This window comes from Bufo bufo, chromosome 4 (genome assembly GCF_905171765.1).
Source record: "Bufo bufo chromosome 4, aBufBuf1.1, whole genome shotgun sequence".
NCBI classification, from domain to species: Eukaryota; Metazoa; Chordata; class Amphibia; order Anura; family Bufonidae; genus Bufo; species Bufo bufo.
The window spans coordinates 11,800,764-11,822,416 of record NC_053392.1 but is presented as its reverse complement, the minus strand read 5'-3'; the positions used below and the strand labels follow the sequence as shown (position 1 = coordinate 11,822,416).

Sequence of the window (21,653 nt, the reverse complement as noted above, 5' to 3'; positions counted from 1 at the left end):
GTCATACATAAAGAGGTCACCCAGTTTATAGATTTGAACATAAACCATACATTTCGCAAAAACTGAAAGCTCGGGAGGCGCTACCACCGTCACTGATAGGGCGCATTAATATATTTAAAATTAACCTTCTTCCTAAGCTACTGTACATTTATAGAGCAACCCCTTTAACTTTGCAGAAATCTCATTTTCAGACCCTAGACCGCTTACTAATGCCCTTTTTATGGAATAATTCCATTCCTCGCATAGCTAGGGATACTTTGAAAGCTACTAATGAGAGAGGTGGCCTGGCACTTCCGGACATGTACCTATACTACATTGCGACACAACTAAATTATGCTGCTTGGTGGATTAAGGAAGACCCTTATAACCCGGCGGTGGTATTGGAGGCGGCTCTCATGGGGTCGTATGGAGCTATGATGAACTTAGTGTACAGAGCAGGGAAATACCCGGTAAAGCATCTTACTACACTAATGGTGGGGGTGATCAATGCATGGAATACTTTTGCGGGGGGTGGACGGAGAGGAAAGCAATATACTATCCCCAGTGATGCCCTTGTGGGGAAATCCCAAACGGGTGGAACTAAATTCTCTGCTTGATTTTGAGTTCTGGCCATGAAAGGGCATCAAATACCTTACTCAAGTGTATGAAGACGTTTTTTTTTAACTGAGACATGCTTGCGAATCCCAGTTTGGGGCTGGTCCTTTGAGGCTAGAATATAGTGCAGTAGAGAAAATTGCCAGACGGGCAAACCATACTAAAATGGTGTCGTCTTTTTACGCTTTCCTTCAATCCTCCCGGCCTTCGCCGATGACAAGGGCTTTTCTTAAGTGGAGGGCCGATATTCCTGCGCTGGAGGATTATCATGAGAAATAGCTGGCGGCCTCTTGGAGGGGGACGGTGATTTGTGCACGGGATCAGACGAAATAGTTACACAGAGTCTACTATACCCCAGTGAGACTGGTACGCATGCATAAACTGGCCTCCCATACGTGTACAAGATGTGATAATGGCAGGGGGACCCTAATGCACATGGTATGGGGGTGTCCGGTCATTGCTGAATTCTGGACGCAGGTACATGACTATCTTGATGTTCGTCTGGGGCTCCCAGCAGTTATAACATCGCTTTCACATCCAAAATGAAGGGGATTTGGGATGCTGAATCTATATTACTCTTACTTATACTGAGCTTGCCCCGGCCGGTGGCACAGCTCCGTTAGAAACGTTTGCTTGATCGCGCTCACACTGAGCGCTATGTGACGCCACAGTAAGAGCTACGGGTAGCTAGGAGGACCAAAGGTAACCCAACGCGTTTCGAATAAAACGTTATTCTTCGTCAGGGATGGTAGTTTGATCTCCTAGTGTTGTTTATATAGGTCCATGTCTCCTCCTTCATTTAACCCCCTCGTGTCTTCTGCACTTTGATTATCATTCATTCAAAGCCGAACAGCTCGATTTCTGAATTCAATCCCGATGGTGCTAGCGTGTTTAGATTAAAGATCCAGCGGGTCTCTGCTCTGGACATTTTTTTTATAAAATCCCCCCCCCCTTCTTTTTCTTTATTAACCATCTCTATTCCACTGAATATAGTACCACTGCTATTACCCCCATGTTTCTCTTTGTAGTGTCTTGAAAGAGGATGACCTTCGTATTTCCTCCGAATATTATAAATGTGCTCCGCTATTTTCTTACTTAGGGTTCTTTTTGTACGACCTATATATAGTTTTTTGTATAGGCATATTATTGCGTATATGACCCCCTGGCTTCTGCAAGTGATGTGGTCTCGTATCTTATATGTGGCCAAGTCTGCTATCCATTCATTTTTTATTTGCCTATTCGTATGTTGTTTCCTACTTCAGTTTTTTACATGCCCCACATGTGCCGCATGGTTTTATTCTTGTGCCCCCACTTATTGTCTGACTCTCGCTCTTTTTGTTTACACATTTATTAGTGGGGGCTACTAGGCTACCCACATTTCTTGCCTTTCTGTATATAAATTTGGGGTTATTTGGAATATGATCTCCTATTATTTTGTCTTCTTTCAGGATCTCCCAGTGTTTTTTAATAATCTTCCTCAATATACCTGTCTGGCCATTATATTGCGTGATGATCGGCGGTATTTCAAAGGGCTCTCCCTCTTTATTATTATTCTCCTGTTTTTTGATCTTTTTATTCATTAGATCCTGTCTATTTAATTTCCCTACCAATTCTTTTTGTTTTATAAATTTCTCTCTGTTATAACCTTTTAACTAGCATCCCTGACGAAGAATAACGTTTTATTCGAAACGCGTTGGGGTAACTTTGGTCCTCCTAGCTACCCGTAGCTCTTAATGTGATGTCACACAGCACTCAGTGTGAGCGCGATCAAGCAAACTTTTCAAACGGAGCTGTGCCACCGGCCGGGGCAAGCTCAGTATAAGTAAAAGTAATATAAATTCAGCCTCCCAAATCCCCTTCATTTTGGATGTGAAGGCGAGAGGAGGAAAAAAGGCACAGGATATACAGCCGAATAGACAAGAACTCAGAATCAGGTAATCACCAATCTGAAGTTATATAGCTACTGTATATTGTGTGCTCTTGGGAACTGACAGACAGTGAAGGTGGATAGGGAGTGCATCGAGTAGTACCAGAATATAGAATATACGGATTCTGGTCACTGTTGACCTCAGTGATATAATTTGGGTGTTTGGCAGACCCAGGATAATTCCACAGAAAAATATACTCTTATATAGGCTGTTTAATGCATGGAAACTTTTCCCACATTCCAAACAACAATTTAATTTCTTCTATATGTGAATTCTCTTATGAGTTTAAAATTCTGTTTTTCTTTTTCACATAAAGAAAATCAAAATGGCTTCTCTCCTGTGTGAATTTTCTCATGTGAAACAAGACCTGACTTTTTTGTAAAACAGTCACCACATTTGGAGCATATAAATGTTTTTTCTTCTGTGTGACTTATCTGATGCACCTTGAGGCTCCCTTTATAATGAAAACCTTTCCCACATTCTGCACATGAATACTGCTCTCCTGTGTGACTTCTCTCATGATCAACAAGCAGTGGTTTATATATGAAACCTTTCCCACATTCTGCACATGAATACGGCATCTCTCCTGTGTGACTTCTCTCATGATCAACAAGCAGTGATTCATATATAAAACCTTTCCCACATTCTGAACATGAATATGGCTTCTCTACTTTGTGCCTTCTCTCATGATCAGCAAGATTTGATTTATATTTAAAACATTTCCCACATTCTGAACATAAATACGGCTTCTCTCCTTTGTGACTTTTCTCATGATCAGCAAGTTGTGATTTATATATAAAACCTTTCTCACATTTTGAACATGGATACGGCTTCTCTCCTGTGTGAACTCTCTGATGTTTAGCAAGATCTGATTTATGTCCAAAACATTTCCCACATTCAGAACATGAAAATGGTTTCTCTCCTGTGTGAATTTTCTGATGTCTAAAAAGTCTTGACTTATTTGTAAAACATTTGCCGCATTCTGAACATGAATATGGCTTCTCTCCTGTGTGACTTCTTTTGTGTCCATTTAGACCTGAGATGTTTGTGAACTTTTTTCCACATTTCCCACACTGAAAACTTGTAGCCTCTTTCGGCCCAGTACTTGTGATAACAGTCTGTGATTGGTCAGGAGAAGGTTTCTTATGATTAGGAGCATTATATGACAGATCTGGTCTGTGAAGTCCTGGATGGACATTATAGGTAATGAGGTTTTCTCATGAAAAGCCATGCCCGATATCTTCATCTTCTCCTTTATAATTTAGTGATAACATGAAGTTTTCCTCAGAGTTCTTACTGGGATTTTCTGTTAGGATTAAAAAGAGATTTTGTGTTTTATTTCCAAACAGTAAAGAAGACAATTCTAGAAGCTTCCTATCAGGCTGAGTGCAGTTTTTGATGTAGTTTTTATGTCAAAAGGAAGGAGAAGTACAAGTCCTTCCTTTATATTCCCCATTTATATGAATCCTTTCTTGGCTTTGGCACAAAATACTGAATCAAAAACTGAACTAAAAGAAAATCATTTGTGGTCGTGTCCTTATAATTATAATGGATGGATGATAAAGTCCAGGACTCTGCTCTACACTCACCGATCACTTCTATTACATAAACCCAGACCTGAAAACATTCAGAAATCTGAGAATCACACCCTTCTCTGACAATCAGGCCTGTCCTCTGCCACCACAGTTGGTCCTTAGATATCAAGTGGAGATGATTTTATTACAATAACCTAAACTCTTTGTGAACGGCCTATTTTAGACCTTACAGGGGCTGTCCACTCCTTTATAATTAATAGTCTATCCTCAGGCTGGGCCTCCAGTATCTGATTGTCAGGGGTCCCACACACCTCTGATTAGGTCCATCCATTGTGCTTTGGACAGAGCTGGTTCATGTAGTGCTGCTACTACTGAGATGAATGGAAGCAGCACTGCAGTAACCGGCTTCGTCCACAGACTGAGCAGTGTAGTTCCAGCGCTGACTTCCTGCACCGGAACTACTGCAGAACAGCTGATCAGCAGGGGACAAGGTGTTGGATCCCCACCAATCAGATAGCGAAGGTCTATCCCGAGGACAGGTCATCACTTGTAAAGGAATAGACAATCCCCTTATTTGTTGTCATTTTTTTTAGGTTTATTTTATTTTTATTTTTTTAAATAGCAATAGATAAAAAGTGTCAATCCATGAAAGTAATACAATTCATATACATCTATAAACATTCTCAAAGCACAAGTCACTGAAATGTAATGCCATTCTGTCATACAAACCAGTCGGACTAAGTCTACTTTCACACTCGCGTTTTGGCGTTCCGTTTGTGAAATCCGTTCCAGGATCTCACAAGCGGTTCAAAACAGTGCAGTTTTGCCCTAATGCATTCTGAATGGAAAAGGATCCGCTCAGAACGCATCAGTTCAGCGTTTTGGTGTCCGTCCATCTGATGAAACTGAGCCAAAAGGATCTGTCCTGACACACAATGTAAGTCAATGGGGACGGATCCGTTTTCACTGACACAAACTGGCACAATAGAAAACTGATCCGTCCTCCATTGACTTCAATGGTGTTCAAGACGGATCCGTCTTGGCTATGTTACAGACAATACAAACGGATCCGTTCTGCGAGTGTGAAAGTAGACTAAGTCAAATGACCAGTAAAAGGTCTTCAAGAAAAAAAATATAACAAGTCCAGTTCTTCTGACTTATTACTACTGATATACCATGACCAAGATGAATGAGAACCTTCACAGAAAGCTCCGTAAGGCCCAATTCACACAGGCGAGATTTCCGCGCAGGTGCAATGCGTGAAGTGAACGCATTGCACCCGCACTAAATCCGGACCCATTCATTTCTATGGGGCTGTGCACATGAGCGGTGATTTTCAAGCATCACTTATGCGTTGCGTGAAAATCACAGCATGTTCTATATTCTGCGTTTTTCATGCAACGCAGGCCCCATAGAAGTGAATGGGGCTGCGTGAAAATCGCAAGCATCCGCAAGCAAGTGCGGATGCGGTGCGATTTTCACGCACGGTTGGAGACCCGATCATTATTATTTTCCCTTATAACATGGTTATAAGGAAAAATAATAGCATTCTGAATACAGACTGCATAGTACAATAGCGCTGGAGGGGTTAAAAAAATATATATATAATTTAACTCACCTTAATCCACTTGCTTGCGCAGCCGGCATCTCATCTGTCTGTCTTCTGTGTTGTGTGCAGGAACAGGACCTGTGGTGACGTCACTCCGGTCATCACATGGTCCATCACATGATCTTTTACCATGGTGATGGACCATGTGATGACCGGAGTGACGTCACCACAGGTCCTGTTCCTGCACACAACACAGAAGACAGACAGAAGAGATGCCGGCTGCGCGAGCAAGTGGATTAAGGTGAGTTAAATTTTTTTTTTTTTTTTTAACCCCTCCAGCGCTATTGTACTATGCAGTCTGTATTCAGAATGCTATTATTTTCCCTTATAACCATGTTATATGGGAAAATAATACAATCTACAGAACACCGATCCCAAGCCCGAACTTCCGTGAAGAAGTTCGGGTTTGGGTACCAAACATGCCGATTTTTCTCACGCGCGTGCAAAATGCATTACAATGTTTTGCACTCGCGCGGAAAAATTGCGCATGTCCCCGCAACGCACCCGCACATTTTCCCGCAACGCCCGTGTGAAAGAGGCCTAAGGGTTGTGGCTGTACCAGGTTACTACAGCACAGCTGCCCTTAACATTAATGGCAGCTGAGCTGCAGTAACCCAGCAGGGCCACTGCACTTTGAATGGCGCTGTGTTTCCTATTTCATTAAAGGAGCTAGATCCTTCAAGGAACAGCTGACCGTGAAGAAGTGGCAATCAGACCTTTACCGATCAGATAATAATGCCATACGCTGAGGATAACCCATCAATATCTAGAGCCTGGAAAACCCCTTAAGGTGGTTAAACTGAGTTTCCTCAGACCCTGAACATCACTGCAGCCGTTCATCGCAGCCGACGTGCCTCCAAAACCTGATGCTAAGCCGAGTGTCCAGCCTGGAGCATGAGAGGATGGAGAGAAGAGCTGGGAGAAGATTTCTAATGCACTGTACATAACACAAGGGTCACTGCCCGGAGTGCTACTTTACTGCAGCTCTAAGGTAGAGTCTCACCTGAAGAAACCTCCCAATTCCCTTCCTCCATTCATTATTTCATACCTGTGGTCACATGGACTAGAATGTCCTCCTCCACCTCACTCTTACACGGGGGATCGCCCATCATCCGCTCTTCTTCATCCTCCACTTTAATATCAGTCACATCTTCCCCCTGATTTGTCATCTGTAACAATTCAGGACAATACAGCAGACAGGTGGGAAATCTAACAGATCCACATAAGAGACCCCCACAATCTATGACCCCCTCTGACTGCAGGACCCCCCTGTATAGATGTGTATAGGGCTCAGCTCCATCTACCTGATGGTTCTCTGGGAGCTTCTCCTCTGGACAGTCCTGGGAATACAGAGGACGGGGACATCTCTCGGGGGAATTTCCTTTTATGAGTCCATCTGTAACAAACACATAGTGAAAAGATAGATTGATTACATGTGATGATAAGATGATGGGAGTAGCATCCAGGGGACCCTCAATTCAGACAATTCTTACACTGATGAGCGCTACATAAATCCATCTCCTCTTCATCATCATCATCATCATCTTTAACCTCAACCTTAATATCCATCAGATTTTCATCCTAAACAAGAAAAATGTATGTAGTGTACGGAGACTGTAATGCCCGTCACTACAGAAGGGTCACTTGTGTGCTGTCGTCCCCCCTTATTTATGGGGAAGTTGGTATAAGTCATCTTTATAAACTGTAATGCTATGTATTTCCCTGTTACTGTGAAACTTGCATGTACAGGCCTGCTAGGGGTGTCATTCCAGCTCTTAGTCACTAGAGGGAGCTAGGGAGCCCTAGTTTATAGAAGGCCCAGTCAGGGAAAGGAAAGGCAGTCTAGTCTAGAGTCTGTAGTGAGAGTCTAAAGCCAGTCTACAGCAGTTGGAGTTTAGACTATGTCAGAGTCAAGTCCAGGCCGGAAGCCTGCAGACCAGGAGAGGGTATTGCAGTCCCTGTAACCGGGTTCCAGATTCAAAGAGAAGGTTCCCCTCCTGAGTTCACCTATGCAGAAGCAGGAACACCTCAGTTAAAGAGCCAGAGGAAGCTGAGAGAGAGACAGAGGCAAAGCTCAGAAAAGCAAGAGGTACTCAAGACAACAGAGGAGGTACTTGATAAAGATAAAACCAAGGATATACGCCAGAGCTAGGGTATTGGGCCTTGGAGAAGATTTTCTATGTTCCAGGATCAGTCAGGAATAGAGTGCAAGCTGCCTGTACTGCAAGTCCTGTGTTTAACACTCTGAAGTCACCTTGCTATACATATATTGCCTGCATCAACTGTACTGAAAATCAACTGTCTGCAAAGGAACTGCGTTTCCGTTATTGTCCCTATATGATGACTACTAAAGTTTGAGTTCTGCTTTAACATCACGTGGTTCCTCAATTATTCCTGCTATCAGCAAACGGCGTGCCACCGTTTAATTGGCACTGGCGTCACGAACATTACTTATCATCACCTGCCCTTGCAGAGAGTCAGCCGTCTCAGGTTAGTGTCTATTGCACTACAACACCCAGGAACATTTCTACACCTAACTTGAGTACGCTGCACCTCTCTTTTGGCGTCACGAACAGGATACGCACGCTTTCTAGTGCGAGAAGCGTGAACTTTGTGCCTTATACAGTTGCCCTGTGACCAAAGTGACATATTGCCTGTTTTATTAAAGTGGACTTTGTGGACTGAAAATCCTACCCAAAGTGTGCCTAAAACCTCCAAAAAGCGCTGTACAGTGTTGCGCTATCAAGAGGAAGAAAATCGCCACACCGGAGTGTGGTTTTATGGACTTTTTACAATCCTGCTTGCTGTCAGTGAATAGACAGCGTTTCTACCAAAGATGGCCGCTAAGGCTACTGAAATATCTGCTGCGTCATCTTCATCCCGAAAAAGCGGGAAAAATTGGCGCCTTTCTGAGGAAATAGCGGGAAGGAGTTCAAGGTCAGGCGCCACTGCTTATCTGGACATTTGCATGTCGGCCAGCATGGACTCCGCCTTTCCCATACTGGAATACCTGGGGGGCGGCCTCCCAGTGCAATGGGAGGAGCTGGCTGATATTATTGGCGCCACCCTGTCGCTCTCCAGAGAAGGATCGAGCATGTTGGAGAGTGAGCACCGCTTTGCTGCAACGTCCGCGCCTGAAATACCAGAGATGACTGATATTGGTGTAGAGCCAGAGGAGGCTCCACCGGCCTACTCTCCGGGACCGGAGAAACCCGCCTGCCCGCCACGGGAGAAAGAACCAGAGCCCTGCTATGGCTCCTGGAGAGACTTCTTTCAGCCCTCTTTCAAGTGGTCTTCACTAATGGCAGAGATCCGGGAGGCCGCTATAAAGCGGAATACAAAGACTAAAATCTATTATGAGGAATTGACCAAGACTATCCATGAACGACACACCGACACCCAACCCCGCCTGGAAAGGAGAAAGGGGTTGGTGGTGTCCTTTGACAAAACCCGTGGCTACGGGTTCATCCAAGATTATCTAACTGGCAGAGACTTGTATGTTAACAGAAGATCTGTCAAGAGAGACTACCTCCCTTCCTATCAGCACAGCCTCCGCGAGGGAGAGGAAGTGGAGTTCACCCCTGCCGAGAGCCTGAGAGGCCCTTATGCAACTGCCGTGACCCGTCCCAAGCGAGAACCTGAGGACTGGGAGGCAGAAGAAGACTACTCTGGCTGCGAGCGGGAACCTGAACGCTCTCCAGAGCCGGCCCATCACGCCTTCCAGGAGCGGAGCTCCTTCATTGGGCCTAATGTCTTCTGGCAGCCAACCGTGTTGGAAAAATGGGTGAGCCCTTATCCTTCCCCCGAGCTGCCTCGTCGGGAGAAGACCATACAGGACCTGGAGAACTTAAAAGGACTTCGGGTTACCTTAGAGAACATCCGGAAGGGTCGGAAACCCGATGCGCCACCAGAACCTGCAGAGGCCGAGTCCGAGCCATCGTTGACCGTACCTGCGCCGGCGGCGCCAGCAGATGACAGCGACTCCGACACGGAGAGCATCGGTCACCAGATTGTCCGGCTGGAAGAGAGGTTGCGGGAGCTGCGCAAGATCGCGACCGCCAGGATCCGGACGCCGCCAAAGAAGGATGAGGTAAGGGTGCCTGTCACCATCCGTAGACCACCTTCTGTCACCACCGCTCCGTTGCGGCCCCAAAGAGGACCCGCTATTGCTGTGGACTGCTGCGCAGAGCCCACCAGACCGCTTGCGGCGGCGGTACCCAATGCAGCACCACCCACAATCAGTATGCCGGGACCGGTACGGTCCACTCGAGGGTTTACCCCTAGGCCCATGGGGCTAATACCTATTAGGGGCCCCTTTACCTTGCAACTGCCCCCTGACACCGTTATGTGGGCACATCCTCCTGTAGAGGACTACTACAGGCCGTACTTGCCAGCAGAGCCGGGTAATTATGATATGCCACTGTGAATCAGCCTGCTAGGCCTTTGATTTATTTTGTTAGAAATGATGATGTTGAAAGCTTAACCCTTCCAGGACAGGAGTCCTATGTTTTCTGGTTCTTTGTTGCTGCTGCCAGTTCATCCACGGCTCAGTGGTAGGTGTTAACCACTGAAATCACAAGGTCAACAAAGCCAAGTTTGTTTCCAGGATCTCCTGCCTGCTTTTGCTATCCCACGCCAAGTTGTGCCTGTTCCTTTGTTGCACCTTTTACCCTTACCCCCCCTTTTCAGGTTGATCAGGGGTATTACAGCACTTGTTTTATATTGTGCAACTTGATACTAAGGAACCGTGCCCGGAGACAGACTCAAAAGAACCTGAGCCTCTGAGATTCTTACTCTTTTTAAAGGAAATGTGCCCAGAGATGGACTCCACCGCACGAGAGCCTCTGTGATTTAATAGGAAAATAACCTGGGTACGGACTCATGTTTGTTCTTTGAGCCTCCAAGAACTTTTATACTGTTTTATCTTTTTGCTGTTCTATTATGGACTTATTCATTGTCATGGACTATCCTGGTATTAATGTCACGCTATGCCAGGTCAGCGCCCCAGTTCCATTCACTATCCTGAGAGAAGAGAACGACGCCCCTTGTCACCACACTTCACTTTTGCCAATTGGACCTGATATGAATGTAAATGCAGATGAATTACATATATGTATGCCTGCATGTCTCTTTTTCTGTTTCAGGTAAAGATTCCAGTTGGGCGAGCCCTGATGGAGTACGAGGTCGTACTCAGCTTAAAGCAGTGGGGTATGTAGTGTACGGGGACTGTAATGCCCGTCACTACAGAAGGGTCACTTGGTGTGCTGTCCCCCCCCCCCTTATTTATGGGGAAGTTGGTATAAGTCATCTTTATAAACTGTAATGTAATGTATTTCCCTGTTACTGTGAAACTTGCATGTACAGGCCTGCTAGGGGTGTCATTCCAGCTCTTAGTCACTAGAGGGAGCTAGGGAGCCCTAGTTTATATAAGGCCCAGTCAGGGAAAGGAAAGGCAGTCTAGTCTAGAGTCTGTAGTGGGAGTCTAAAGCCAGTCTACAGCAGTTGGAGTTTAGACTATGTCAGAGTCAAGTACAGGCCGGAAGCCTGCAGACCAGGAGAGGGTATTGCAGTCCCTGTAACCGGGTTCCAGATTCAAAGAGAAGGTTCCCCTCCTGAGTTCACCTATGCAGAAGCAGGAACACCTCAGTTAAAGAGCCTGAGGAAGCTGAGGGAGAGACAGAGGCAAAGCTCAGAAAAGCAAGAGGTACTCAAGACAACAGAGGAGGTACTTGATAAAGATAAAACCAAGGATATACGCCAGAGCTAGGGTATTGGGCCTTGGAGAAGATTTTCTATGTTCCAGGATCAGTCAGGAATAGAGTGCAAGCTGCCTGTACTGCAAGTCCTGTGTTTAACACTCTGAAGTCACCTTGCTATACATATATTGCCTGCATCAACTGTACTGAAAATCAACTGTCTGCAAAGGAACTGCGTTTCCGTTATTGTCCCTATATGATGACTACTAAAGTTTGAGTTCTGCTTTAACATCACGTGGTTCCTCAATTATTCCTGCTATCAGCAAACGGCGTGCCACCGTTTAATTGGCACTGGCGTCACGAACATTACTTATCATCACCTGCCCTTGCAGAGAGTCAGCTGTCTCAGGTTAGTGTCTATTGCACTACAACACCCAGGAACATTTCTACACCTAACTTGAGTACGCTGCATGTAAACTGATCTTTGGTCCAATCACTTTCTGGTCAGATTCTGGTGAGACATCAGCTCCATCTACCTGATGGTTCTCTGGGAGCTTCCCCTCTGGACAGTCCTGGGAATACAGAGGACGGGGACATCTCTCAGGGGGATTTCTTTCTATGAGTCCAACTGTAGGAAACACACAGGGACAGGAGAGATTATTACATGTGATGATGGGAGTAGTATCTATGTGATCTTTACACTTTTATAATCAGATCTCTTCTTACCTGGTTACCTCCATCATGGCCTCCTTGTACAGATCCTTGTGTCCTTCTACATACTCCCACTCCTCCATAGAGAAATAGACCGCCACATCCTGACACCTTACAGGAACCTGACAACATAATGACACCGTCATCACCCAGACCCCTCCAGTGCTGTTACTGGAGAATTTCCCAGCATTCCCAGCAGCGTCACCTCTCCAGTCAGCAGCTCCATCATCTTGTGGGTGAGTTCTAGGATCTTCTACTCATGTATCAGGGGGGGGAGGCTCTGTGATGGGGGTCCTGCTCCACCCTTCTGACTCATGGATGATGGGAGTCCCCCCTAATGTCTTCTTCACTATGGTGTAATCCTGTGGATGGAGAGAGACACTTAGGGAAAGAAATTATTTCTTGACTCCAGACCTACAATCAGAATCCCTCCCTGGATCATGGCCCCATCTCCAGTAATCTAGTCACTAGAAGCTGGAATATTATTACCCTCCAGGATCCTTCTACCCTTCTAGAGAATTCCCCATAACTCTTTCTTCTGGCAGAGCGTCCATAGTCTCACTGCTCTTACAGTAAATACTCCTCTTCTATGTTGGTGGAGAAACCTTCTTTCCTCTAGACGTAGTGGAGGCCTCCTTGTTATAGTCCAGTATCATCTAGATGTCAGACTAGTAGTAGAAATCCTCCCTCCAGGCCACACTCCGGCCATCTCCTCCTCTGCTTCCTCTCCTCCTGGGTACAACGTGCCTACTTACCTTCTCATGGCTCCTACAACATGACCATTGGTCTCCATGATGCATCACTGACCATACTGGTGGCTGATCTTCAGGTTCTCCGTCACTTGGAAGGTCTGGAGGCCATTCTCCAGGACCCTGGACTCTTCCTATCACTTCCTATGATGGATTCTCCTTCCCAATGTCTGACTTGTTACAGAATACAATAAAGAGGAGAGAAAGCTAGAAAAGTTTACCTCTCCAAGGTGAGGTCTAATATTCTTCTGCTGATCTCCTTCCTGTCCATCCTTGGTGGTCATTCAGGAGAAGAGGAGAGAACTGGAGGAGCTGGAGGCTTCTAGTACTGCAGGCGCCTTTATGAGGAGAGGCTGGAAATCCTCCAGGGACAAGAGCATTAGTGAGATCCAGAACCGCACTTACTGCTCCTGGAGAGCCCCCGCTTCTCAGAGCCCCCAGCACCGGGGATAAAGGGGAATTCTGGAGAAATGGCTGATACCAGAGAGAAGAAGAGGGTCCAGACACCACAGCAGTGACTACTGACCAGGACCTGCTCTGTATCTGCTGCACTGCAAGAGCTGAAGGACCTGGGATGACGTCACTGTCACGTGATCAGTGCAGGGGGCGGAGCTCAGCAGTGGAGAGAAGGACCTGGGATGGGATGATGTCACTGTCATGTGATCAGTGCAGGGATCGGAGCTCAGCAGTGGAGAGAAGTGGTAGAGAAGGACCTGGGATGATGTCACCATCATGTGATTAGGAGGGGTGGAGCTCAGCAGTGGAGAGCATAAGTGGTGGTGAAAGACCAGTGATGATGTCACCATCATGTAACATAGTTTGGCCGGGTTCTTATCACTATTTAGTTTTCCAGAAAAAAATTAATCCTGTATTTAAAGGTTCCGTTATGCTTAGTTATGCACAGTTGACATCCGTGTTACCAATTTCCACATGCAGGACTTTATTTCTGTCCCCGTAGCTGTGTATGTAGTATCATCATATGATCTAGGACACCAGGATTATAGAAGGACATCTGTTCGTAGAGATACATTAGATCCCCGACTTCAGTTATTTCAGGGGGAGTTAGAAGAACTTTGAATTTGAATGAAAGAATCCCTCGACTACAAAGGGTTATTTCTGTGTCAGCTGCAGGGGTTAATGTCTCCTTTCGGCCGTACGCTGATCGGGGGAGGAGGAGTCAGATGAAGGTTATTGTGCCGGTATGTGGACACTGCAGGAAGAAGTAGTCCGCTGGGCAGTGCTGGATGTGGTCCGCATTGTATGGATGTTTTACAGATTAGGAAGGCACAGGTAAAGGTATTAGAGATGAGCGAATCGAAGATGACGACGTGAAATTCATTATGAATTTGAGGAACAATTCAATTCGCACCGAATGAGAATTTCCTCGCGCTTCGTAGTAACGAATCGCATTTTTACTAAAATGGCGGCTGCACGTGTGAGGACATGGAGAAAGGAAGTCTGGGAAGGCGGGATCACCCATACTGACATGCATGCAGCCAATCAGCAGCCAGCCAGCCCTGTGATGTCACAGCCCTATAAATAGCTCAGCCATCTTAGATTCTGCCATTCACCAGCGTACTTAGTGCAGGGAGAGACGTGTCTGCAGGCGCTAGGGACAGTGCTAGGAAAATCATCATTGTGCTAAAAAATATATTTATAAGTGCAGGGAAAGATTATTCAAGGTGCAGGGAAAGGACAGGGAGGAATCATCCACAGCGTTTATACAGAACAGGGTTCAGTCGGCGAGGGTTATTAGGGTGCAAGTGCTGTGTGATACCGCCATTAACAGGGGTTATTACAAGGAAATATTTCTATGTCTTATTTGCCCTTGTGCGGTGCAGTTATATGTTCTAAACCAGTTTTTGGCTTTTATTACTGGGAAAAATGGTGTTGGAGCTGGAGTTGAAAGCGTTCAGGCTCCTGACCCAGAGACAGTTGAGGAGGACATCAGTGACGTGCAGACAGTACTCGATGATGATGATGTAGCTGATCGCACTTGGGAGCCGGGTGACGAAGGGGCTTATTTTTTAAAAAAAAATTCTTTATATAATAATGTAATATTATAAAATCCGGTGTCTCCATGATAGATCTGCAGCGTGGGGGCCCCGTGTGGCTTCTACACACTTTTAAAATAATCCTTCAGCGGGGCAAATAGATGTCGGATGACCGGGTCGCTCAATGACCTTTCCAGGAGCTTCTGTCGGAAGCAGCGGTTCATTTCTGAGACGTCCTTATAGTGCGGGGAAGAAGAGCTGGACCATAAAGGTCGAGCAGGCTTGTGGACGACAAAGGGCGCAGAGTCACAACCAGGCGTGATATTAATCCTGTTTTATATATAGACGACACATTTCGGGGTGCATGACCCCTTTATCAAGTCTAAAAAAGTATATAAAAAAGAGAAATGGAGGGTAGAAGATAGGCATAGTATACACTTGTATGTATGTATACGCACAAGTTGAATAAATAAATGAGCAGAAGAGTAAAAAGAGTAATACTAATACATATACACACATGGAACATAAATAAATAAATAGATTAAAAGTACATTGATAATTCACTGTTTAAGTAACTAAGAAGCGAGACGGTGGAAAAAAAAAAAACAGCTTAGGCACCAATAAATAAATATAAAAATATGTGTATAATTAAATACAGTGTATAAAATAATAATATATTATATGATAAGAAGTCTAAATGAATAGCCCGGACGTCTCCGTGGTAGGACATAGTACAGTCGTGGCCAAAAGTTTTGAGAATTACATAAATATTGGAAATTGGAAAAGTTGCTGCTTAAAGGGGTTGTCCGGGATTAGGGATCATTGTTTAATAGCATTGCACATACACACACTTTACATAAATATTGGAAATTGGAAAAGTTGCTGCTTAAGTTTTTATAATAGCAATTTGCATAAACTCCAGAATGTTATGAAGAGTGATCAGATGAATTGCATAGTCCTTCTTTGCCATGAAAATTAACTTAATCCCAAAAAAAACTTTCCACTGCATTTCATTGCTGTCATTAAAGGACCTGCTGAGATCAGTTCAGTAATCGTCTTGTTAACTCTCTTGGTGAGAATGTTGACGAGCACAAGGCTGGAGATCATTATGTCAGGCTGATTGGGTTAAAATGGCAGACTTGACATGTTAAAAGGAGGGTGATGCTTGAAATCATTGTTCTTCCATTGTTAACCATGGTGACCTGCAAAGAAACGCGTGCAGCCATCATTGCGTTGCATAAAAATGGCTTTACAGGCAAGGATATTGTGGCTACTAAGATTGCACCTCAATCAACAATTTATGGAATCATCAAGAACTTCAAGAAAAGAGGTTCAATTCTTGTTAAGAAGGCTTCAGGGCGTCCAAGGAAGTCCAGCAAGCGCCAGGATCGTCTCCTAAAGAGGATTGAGCTGCGGGATCGGAGTGCCACCAGTGCAGAGCTTGCTCAGGAATGGCAGCAGGCAGGTGTGAGCGCATCTGCACGCACAGTGAGGCGAAGACTTTTGGAAGATGGCCTGGTGTCAAGAAGGGCAGCAAAGAAGCCACTTCTCTCCAAAAAAAACATCAGGGACAGATTGATCTTCTGCAGAAAGTATGGTGAATGGACTGCTGAGGACTGGGGCAAAGTCATATTCTCCGATGAAGCCTCTTTCCGATTGTTTGGGGCATCAGGAAAAAGGCTTGTCCGGAGAAGAAAAGGTGAGCGCTACCATCAGTCCTGTGTCATGCCAACAGTAAAGCATCCTGAGACCATTCATGTGTGGGGTTGCTTCTCATCCAAGGGAGTGGGCTTACTCACAATTTTGCCCAAAAACACAGCCATGAATAAAGAATGGTACCAAAACACCCTCCAACAGCAACTACTTCCAACAATCCAACAACAGTTTGGTGAAGAACAATGCATTTTCCAGCACGATGGAGCACCGTGCCATAAGGCAAAAGTGATAACTAAGTGGCTCGGGGACCAAAACGTTGATATTTTAGGTCCATGGCCTGGAAACTCCCCAGATCTTAATCCCATTGAGAACTTGTGGTCAATCCTCAAGAGGCGGGTGGACAAACAAAAACCCACTAATTCTGACAAACTCCAAGAAGTGATTATGAAAGAATGGGTTGTATCATCAGGAATTGGCCCAGAAGTTGATTGAGAGCATGCCCAGTCGGATTGCAGAGGTCCTGAAAAAGAAGGGCCAACACTGCAAATACTGACTCTTTGCATAAATGTCATGTAATTGTCGATAAAAGCCTTTGAAACGTATGAAGTGCGTGTAATTCTATTTCACTACATCACAGAAACAACTGAAACAAAGATCTAAAAGCAGTTTAGCAGCAAACTTTGTGAAAACTAATATTTGTGTCATTCTCAAAACTTTTGCCCACGACTGTGTCGTTATTAAGTGTGCTTGATATTCGAGGAGCTGTATCCAAAAAAGGAGAAGACTTGTGACAAGGAAAGGTATATATATATGTGTGCTGTCGTGCGTGTGCATATATATATATACACGCATGATCAGCATAGGCCCGTATCGATCGAGGACTGCTGTATGTGCTGTTTACATACAGCTATATTGGGGGATATGCACCTAGATGTTTAATAAATGTAATGGTGCTAGGGAAAGGTGAAATAAGAGAACCGCGAAATAAGAAATGCGATTCATCAACGTAACTGTACTAGAGGATGATGAACACATGTGCGCTGATATATGAGATAATATGGTAGTACTGGGGGGTGGTTTCTGTATCAGAAAATGTATATATATGTAGTACTGGGGAGTGGTTATACCGGTGGCACATGGTAAAAGTTATACTTGTGAAGTTAAGCGAAATATTGTCAAATGTCAGAATGGATTTGGTGACATTTTGTTCAGGAATATACTCCAGAATGGGACATCTTGGATTGTAGCTGAAGTGTAAGGTATGCCCTATGAAAAATCAGAAGCGCCATGTCTTTATATGTACTAACTGAGATAAAACTATTCAATACCTTGTATATAGTCTATCACTGGAAGACTGACACGGCTACAGGAGAATCGGCACCCCAAGTCTGCCTTCATGGTTGGCTGCTCAGAGGGAGCCTGAGGGATCTAATGCCATGGTTGAAATTGACACTGGCATCTGGGAGGTTTAACGTCCGGAATCAAGTTTCCCTTGGAGGGATTAGAGGTTGTTGGGTCAGACCAAGGCAATGATATTCAGGGAAAGTCAAAATTCAGGAGAGGGGAATCTCTTGATGACCTTCTCAATTGGAACCCAATAAAGGTGTAACGGTCAGTGACCACTGCGCTCCACCCTCACCCCTGGCCCTGCCTACTTGCCTCGCGAGTCCTAATGACAGGGGACAACTGGACGTCAATCCCTAGCTTGGAATAAGTGCAGGGATGACAGACAGACAAACAACAGGACGTGAACGGACCGAGTCAATACCAGGAAATCTACAAAGTACAAATGGAGCAAGCAGAGAATAGTCAGGAGAAGCCGGGGTCATAAATACCAGGAGAGTCGTGAAGTACCAAAGGAGTCAGCAGAGGATCGTCAGGAGTTCAGGAGGGGGTCAGTACGCCAGGAAAGACAAAATCGCAGGTGGAACCTAAATAACAGGCAATCTGTGGCCAGCAGATTGCCTGTTTAAATAGGGAGCTAGAGGGGTCATGTGACGTGGCCAGCGTCACATGACTTCACACAGACTACACAGCCGAGCACCGAGTGATCAGCTCGGTGCTCAGCCCTAAAACCATTAGCATGAATGCAGATAGATGCACACATAGTATTATCAGGAGCGCGGGTGACGCTGGACGCACTGATGATGCGCGCGCGCTCTGGACGTGCCCGCCTCCTAGACGGCGCCGTGACAAAAGGGAGGTCAAAGGAGAGTTTCAATATATGTGAAAGGGAGCCTACATCAGCATCAGATCTCCAGCACATCTTAGAATCAGACAGCCCACGGTCATACACTAGCTATGGGGTTCTATACCATCTAGCAAGAAGCTAATAATGGTTTTCCTGGAGACACGAGTAATATTACACTCGTCTCTTTATCGGTTAAAGTAGAAAGGTCGGCTGGCTAGAGTGTATGGGGCTCTCTAGAAATGAATACAGGGCAGAAGTTCGTCCTTGTGTTGATAGAGAGGCATATATATTATTTTCAAAACCCATTAGAGGTTTTTTGTGAGGGAGGAGGTGGATTACCTGTTGGAAAACTGTTTGAAAGTGAGAGTAATGTAGGAAAGAGGAGTTTAGATACTTTAGAGATTACAGAAGGGACAGTGGCACAAGAGTTGGGGACATCTTGTTTTGTAATTTATGCCACACAGCACATGGCGCCATGAATACTTTGGGGCCTGCCAACCAGATCTCCTTCAAAAAGGAATAAGAGCCCAGGCTATGGTTCAGCAGACTTGACACATCCAATTGACTGAGGGGTTTAACGAATTTCCAACATCTATTAAGTTGCATTATATGAGTTATCCGGCAATCCCAGTCCTCCGTTTCTGTGATGTCTGATAAGTAAGAGGGAGTCTCAAACATTTACCATAGAAACAGTAAAAACCATTACCGTATTTGCCTAAAAAAGGTTGGGGAGAAACGGGTGGGGATCATATGCATAACGTAAAAGATCTTTGGTAGAATGTACACTTCTAGAACATTCTTGCATCCTCTTGGCCTCCATCGGCCGGTACAGTAGATGACACTATTCTATACAGAGGGATCCTGCAGGAAAACCTGCACCGTGCCGTATACATGGGGCTTATGGGTGACGTCTGTCCCTATGTGACTATAAAGATTTAGATCATTAGATGACACTCCAGTAGGTGGTGATGCAGGGACGGGATCCCGCTCCGTATTACATAAAATAAGAAGATTCAGCAATCACTGGTTGATATATTTGCTCTGCTTCTTATTTATTTGCTAGGAATCCAAATATCATACAAGTGACGTTTTGTTCATATCTAGAGACCTTTATCAAATACAGATTACTTTGGAGATGCTGAGTAAAATAACAATGAAGAGTATTGCAGCTGTATTCAGTCACTGTGTGCTTGTGTCTCCACAGATGGATCCAGGAGGAGAAATCCCCCCGAGAGATGTCCCCGTCATCTGTATTCCCAGGACTGTCCAGAGGAGAAGCTCCCAGAGAACCATCAGGTAGATGGAGCTGAAGTCTCCCCAGAATCTGACCAGAAAGGGATTGAACCAAAGATCATTTTACATTTCTCTTCTTTAGGATGAAAATCTGATGGATATTAAGGCGGAGGTTAAAGATGAAGCAAAAGAGGAGACGGATTTAAGGGGCGAATATCAGTGTAAGTAGGGCTTTTTTTCTCAGAGAAAAGGTGGTGGAACTCAGCCCCCTCCCCTGGCCACGCCCCTACCCACCCCTAGGACCGCCCCCGTAAACCACCCCATTAGAGAACAGGGATACAAGTAAAATTTGGGGGGGCTATAAAAGTCCAGCCCAGCAAAGAAACCCAACAGATGGGGATGGCACTGTTAATGGGGGATCTGGGGATGGCATCCGCAGATCCCCCATACTATAACAGTGCCATCCACAGACATCCCCCACCCCATAACAGTGCCATCCACAGACCCCCCCACCCCATAACAGTGCCATCCACAGACACCCCCCCACCCCATAACAGTGCCATCCACAGACACCCCCCCACCCCATAACAGTGCCATCCACAGACCCCCCCTTAACAGTGCCATCCACAGACCCCCCCTTAACAGTGCCATCCACAGACACCCCCCCCACCCCATAACAGTGCCATCCACAGACATCCCCCACCCCATAACCGTGCCATCCACAGCCCCCCCACCCCATAGCAGTGCCATCCACAGACACCCCCCCACCCCATAACAGTGCCATCCACAGACAACCCCCACCCCATAATAGTGCCATCCACAGACACCCCCCCCCCACCCCATAACAGTGCCATCCACAGACCCCCCCCCACCCCATAACAGTGCCATCCACAGACACCCCCCCACCCCATAACAGTGCCATCCACAGACACCCCCCCACCCCATAACAGTGCCATCCACAGACACCCCCTTAACAGTGCCACCCACAGCCCCCCACCCCATAACAGTGCCATCCACAGACCCCCCCACCCCATAACAGTGCCATCCACAGACCCCCCCTTAACAGTGCCATCCACAGACCCCCCCTTAACGGTGCTATCCACAGACCCCCCCCCCCACCCCATAACAGTGCCATCCACAGACCCTCCCACCCCATAACAGTGCCATCCACAGACCACCCCACCCCTTAACAGTGCCATCCACAGACCCCCCCACCCCATAACAGTGCCATCCACAGACATCCCCCACCCCATAACAGTGCCATCCACAGCCCCCCCACCCCATAACAGTGCCATCCACAGACACCCCCCCACCCCATAACAGTGCCATCCACAGACACCCCCCCACCCCATAACAGTGCCATCCACAGACACTCCCCCACCCCATAACAGTGCCATCCACAGACACCCCCCCACCCCATAACAGTGCCATCCACAGACCCCCCCCCCCCATAACAGTGCCATCCACAGACCCCCCTTAACAGTGCCATCCACAGCCCCCCCACCCCATAACAGTGCCATCCACAGACCTACCCACCCCATAACAGTGCCATCCACAGACCCCCCACCCCATAACAGTGCCATCCATAGACACCCCCCCACCCCATAACAGTGCCATCCACAGACACCCCCCCCCCACCCCATAACAGTGCCATCCACAGACACCTCCCCACCCCATATTAGTGCCATCCACAGACCCCCCTTAACAGTGCCATCCACAGCCCCCCCACCCCATAACAGTGCCATCCACAGACCCCC

The 21,653-nt window shown here is 46.1% G+C and overlaps 2 protein-coding genes and 1 long non-coding RNA gene across 3 annotated transcripts in view; 1 reads left to right on the top strand and 2 right to left on the bottom strand.

Moving 5' to 3' along the window:
- LOC120998306 (oocyte zinc finger protein XlCOF7.1-like) overlaps positions 1–21,653 on the bottom strand; it is a 1,981,422-nt gene that overhangs the window by 1,091,477 nt on the left and 868,292 nt on the right. Inside the window, exon 5 of the mRNA XM_040428964.1 lies at positions 7,211–7,247. Coding sequence (XP_040284898.1) covers positions 7,211–7,247 — 37 coding nt within the window. The remainder of the gene's footprint in view (positions 1–7,210; positions 7,248–21,653) is intronic.
- The window catches only part of LOC120998388 (zinc finger protein 316-like), a 224,581-nt gene that overhangs the window by 199,210 nt on the left and 3,718 nt on the right, over positions 1–21,653 (top strand). The gene's annotated exons all lie outside the window — the stretch shown is intronic.
- On the bottom strand, positions 2,684–6,758 carry LOC120998424. The gene is made up of 3 exons (XR_005778368.1): positions 6,715–6,758; positions 3,073–3,828; positions 2,684–2,991 (listed from the first exon to the last, which is right to left on the bottom strand). It is a non-coding gene; the product is annotated as an uncharacterized LOC120998424 (long non-coding RNA).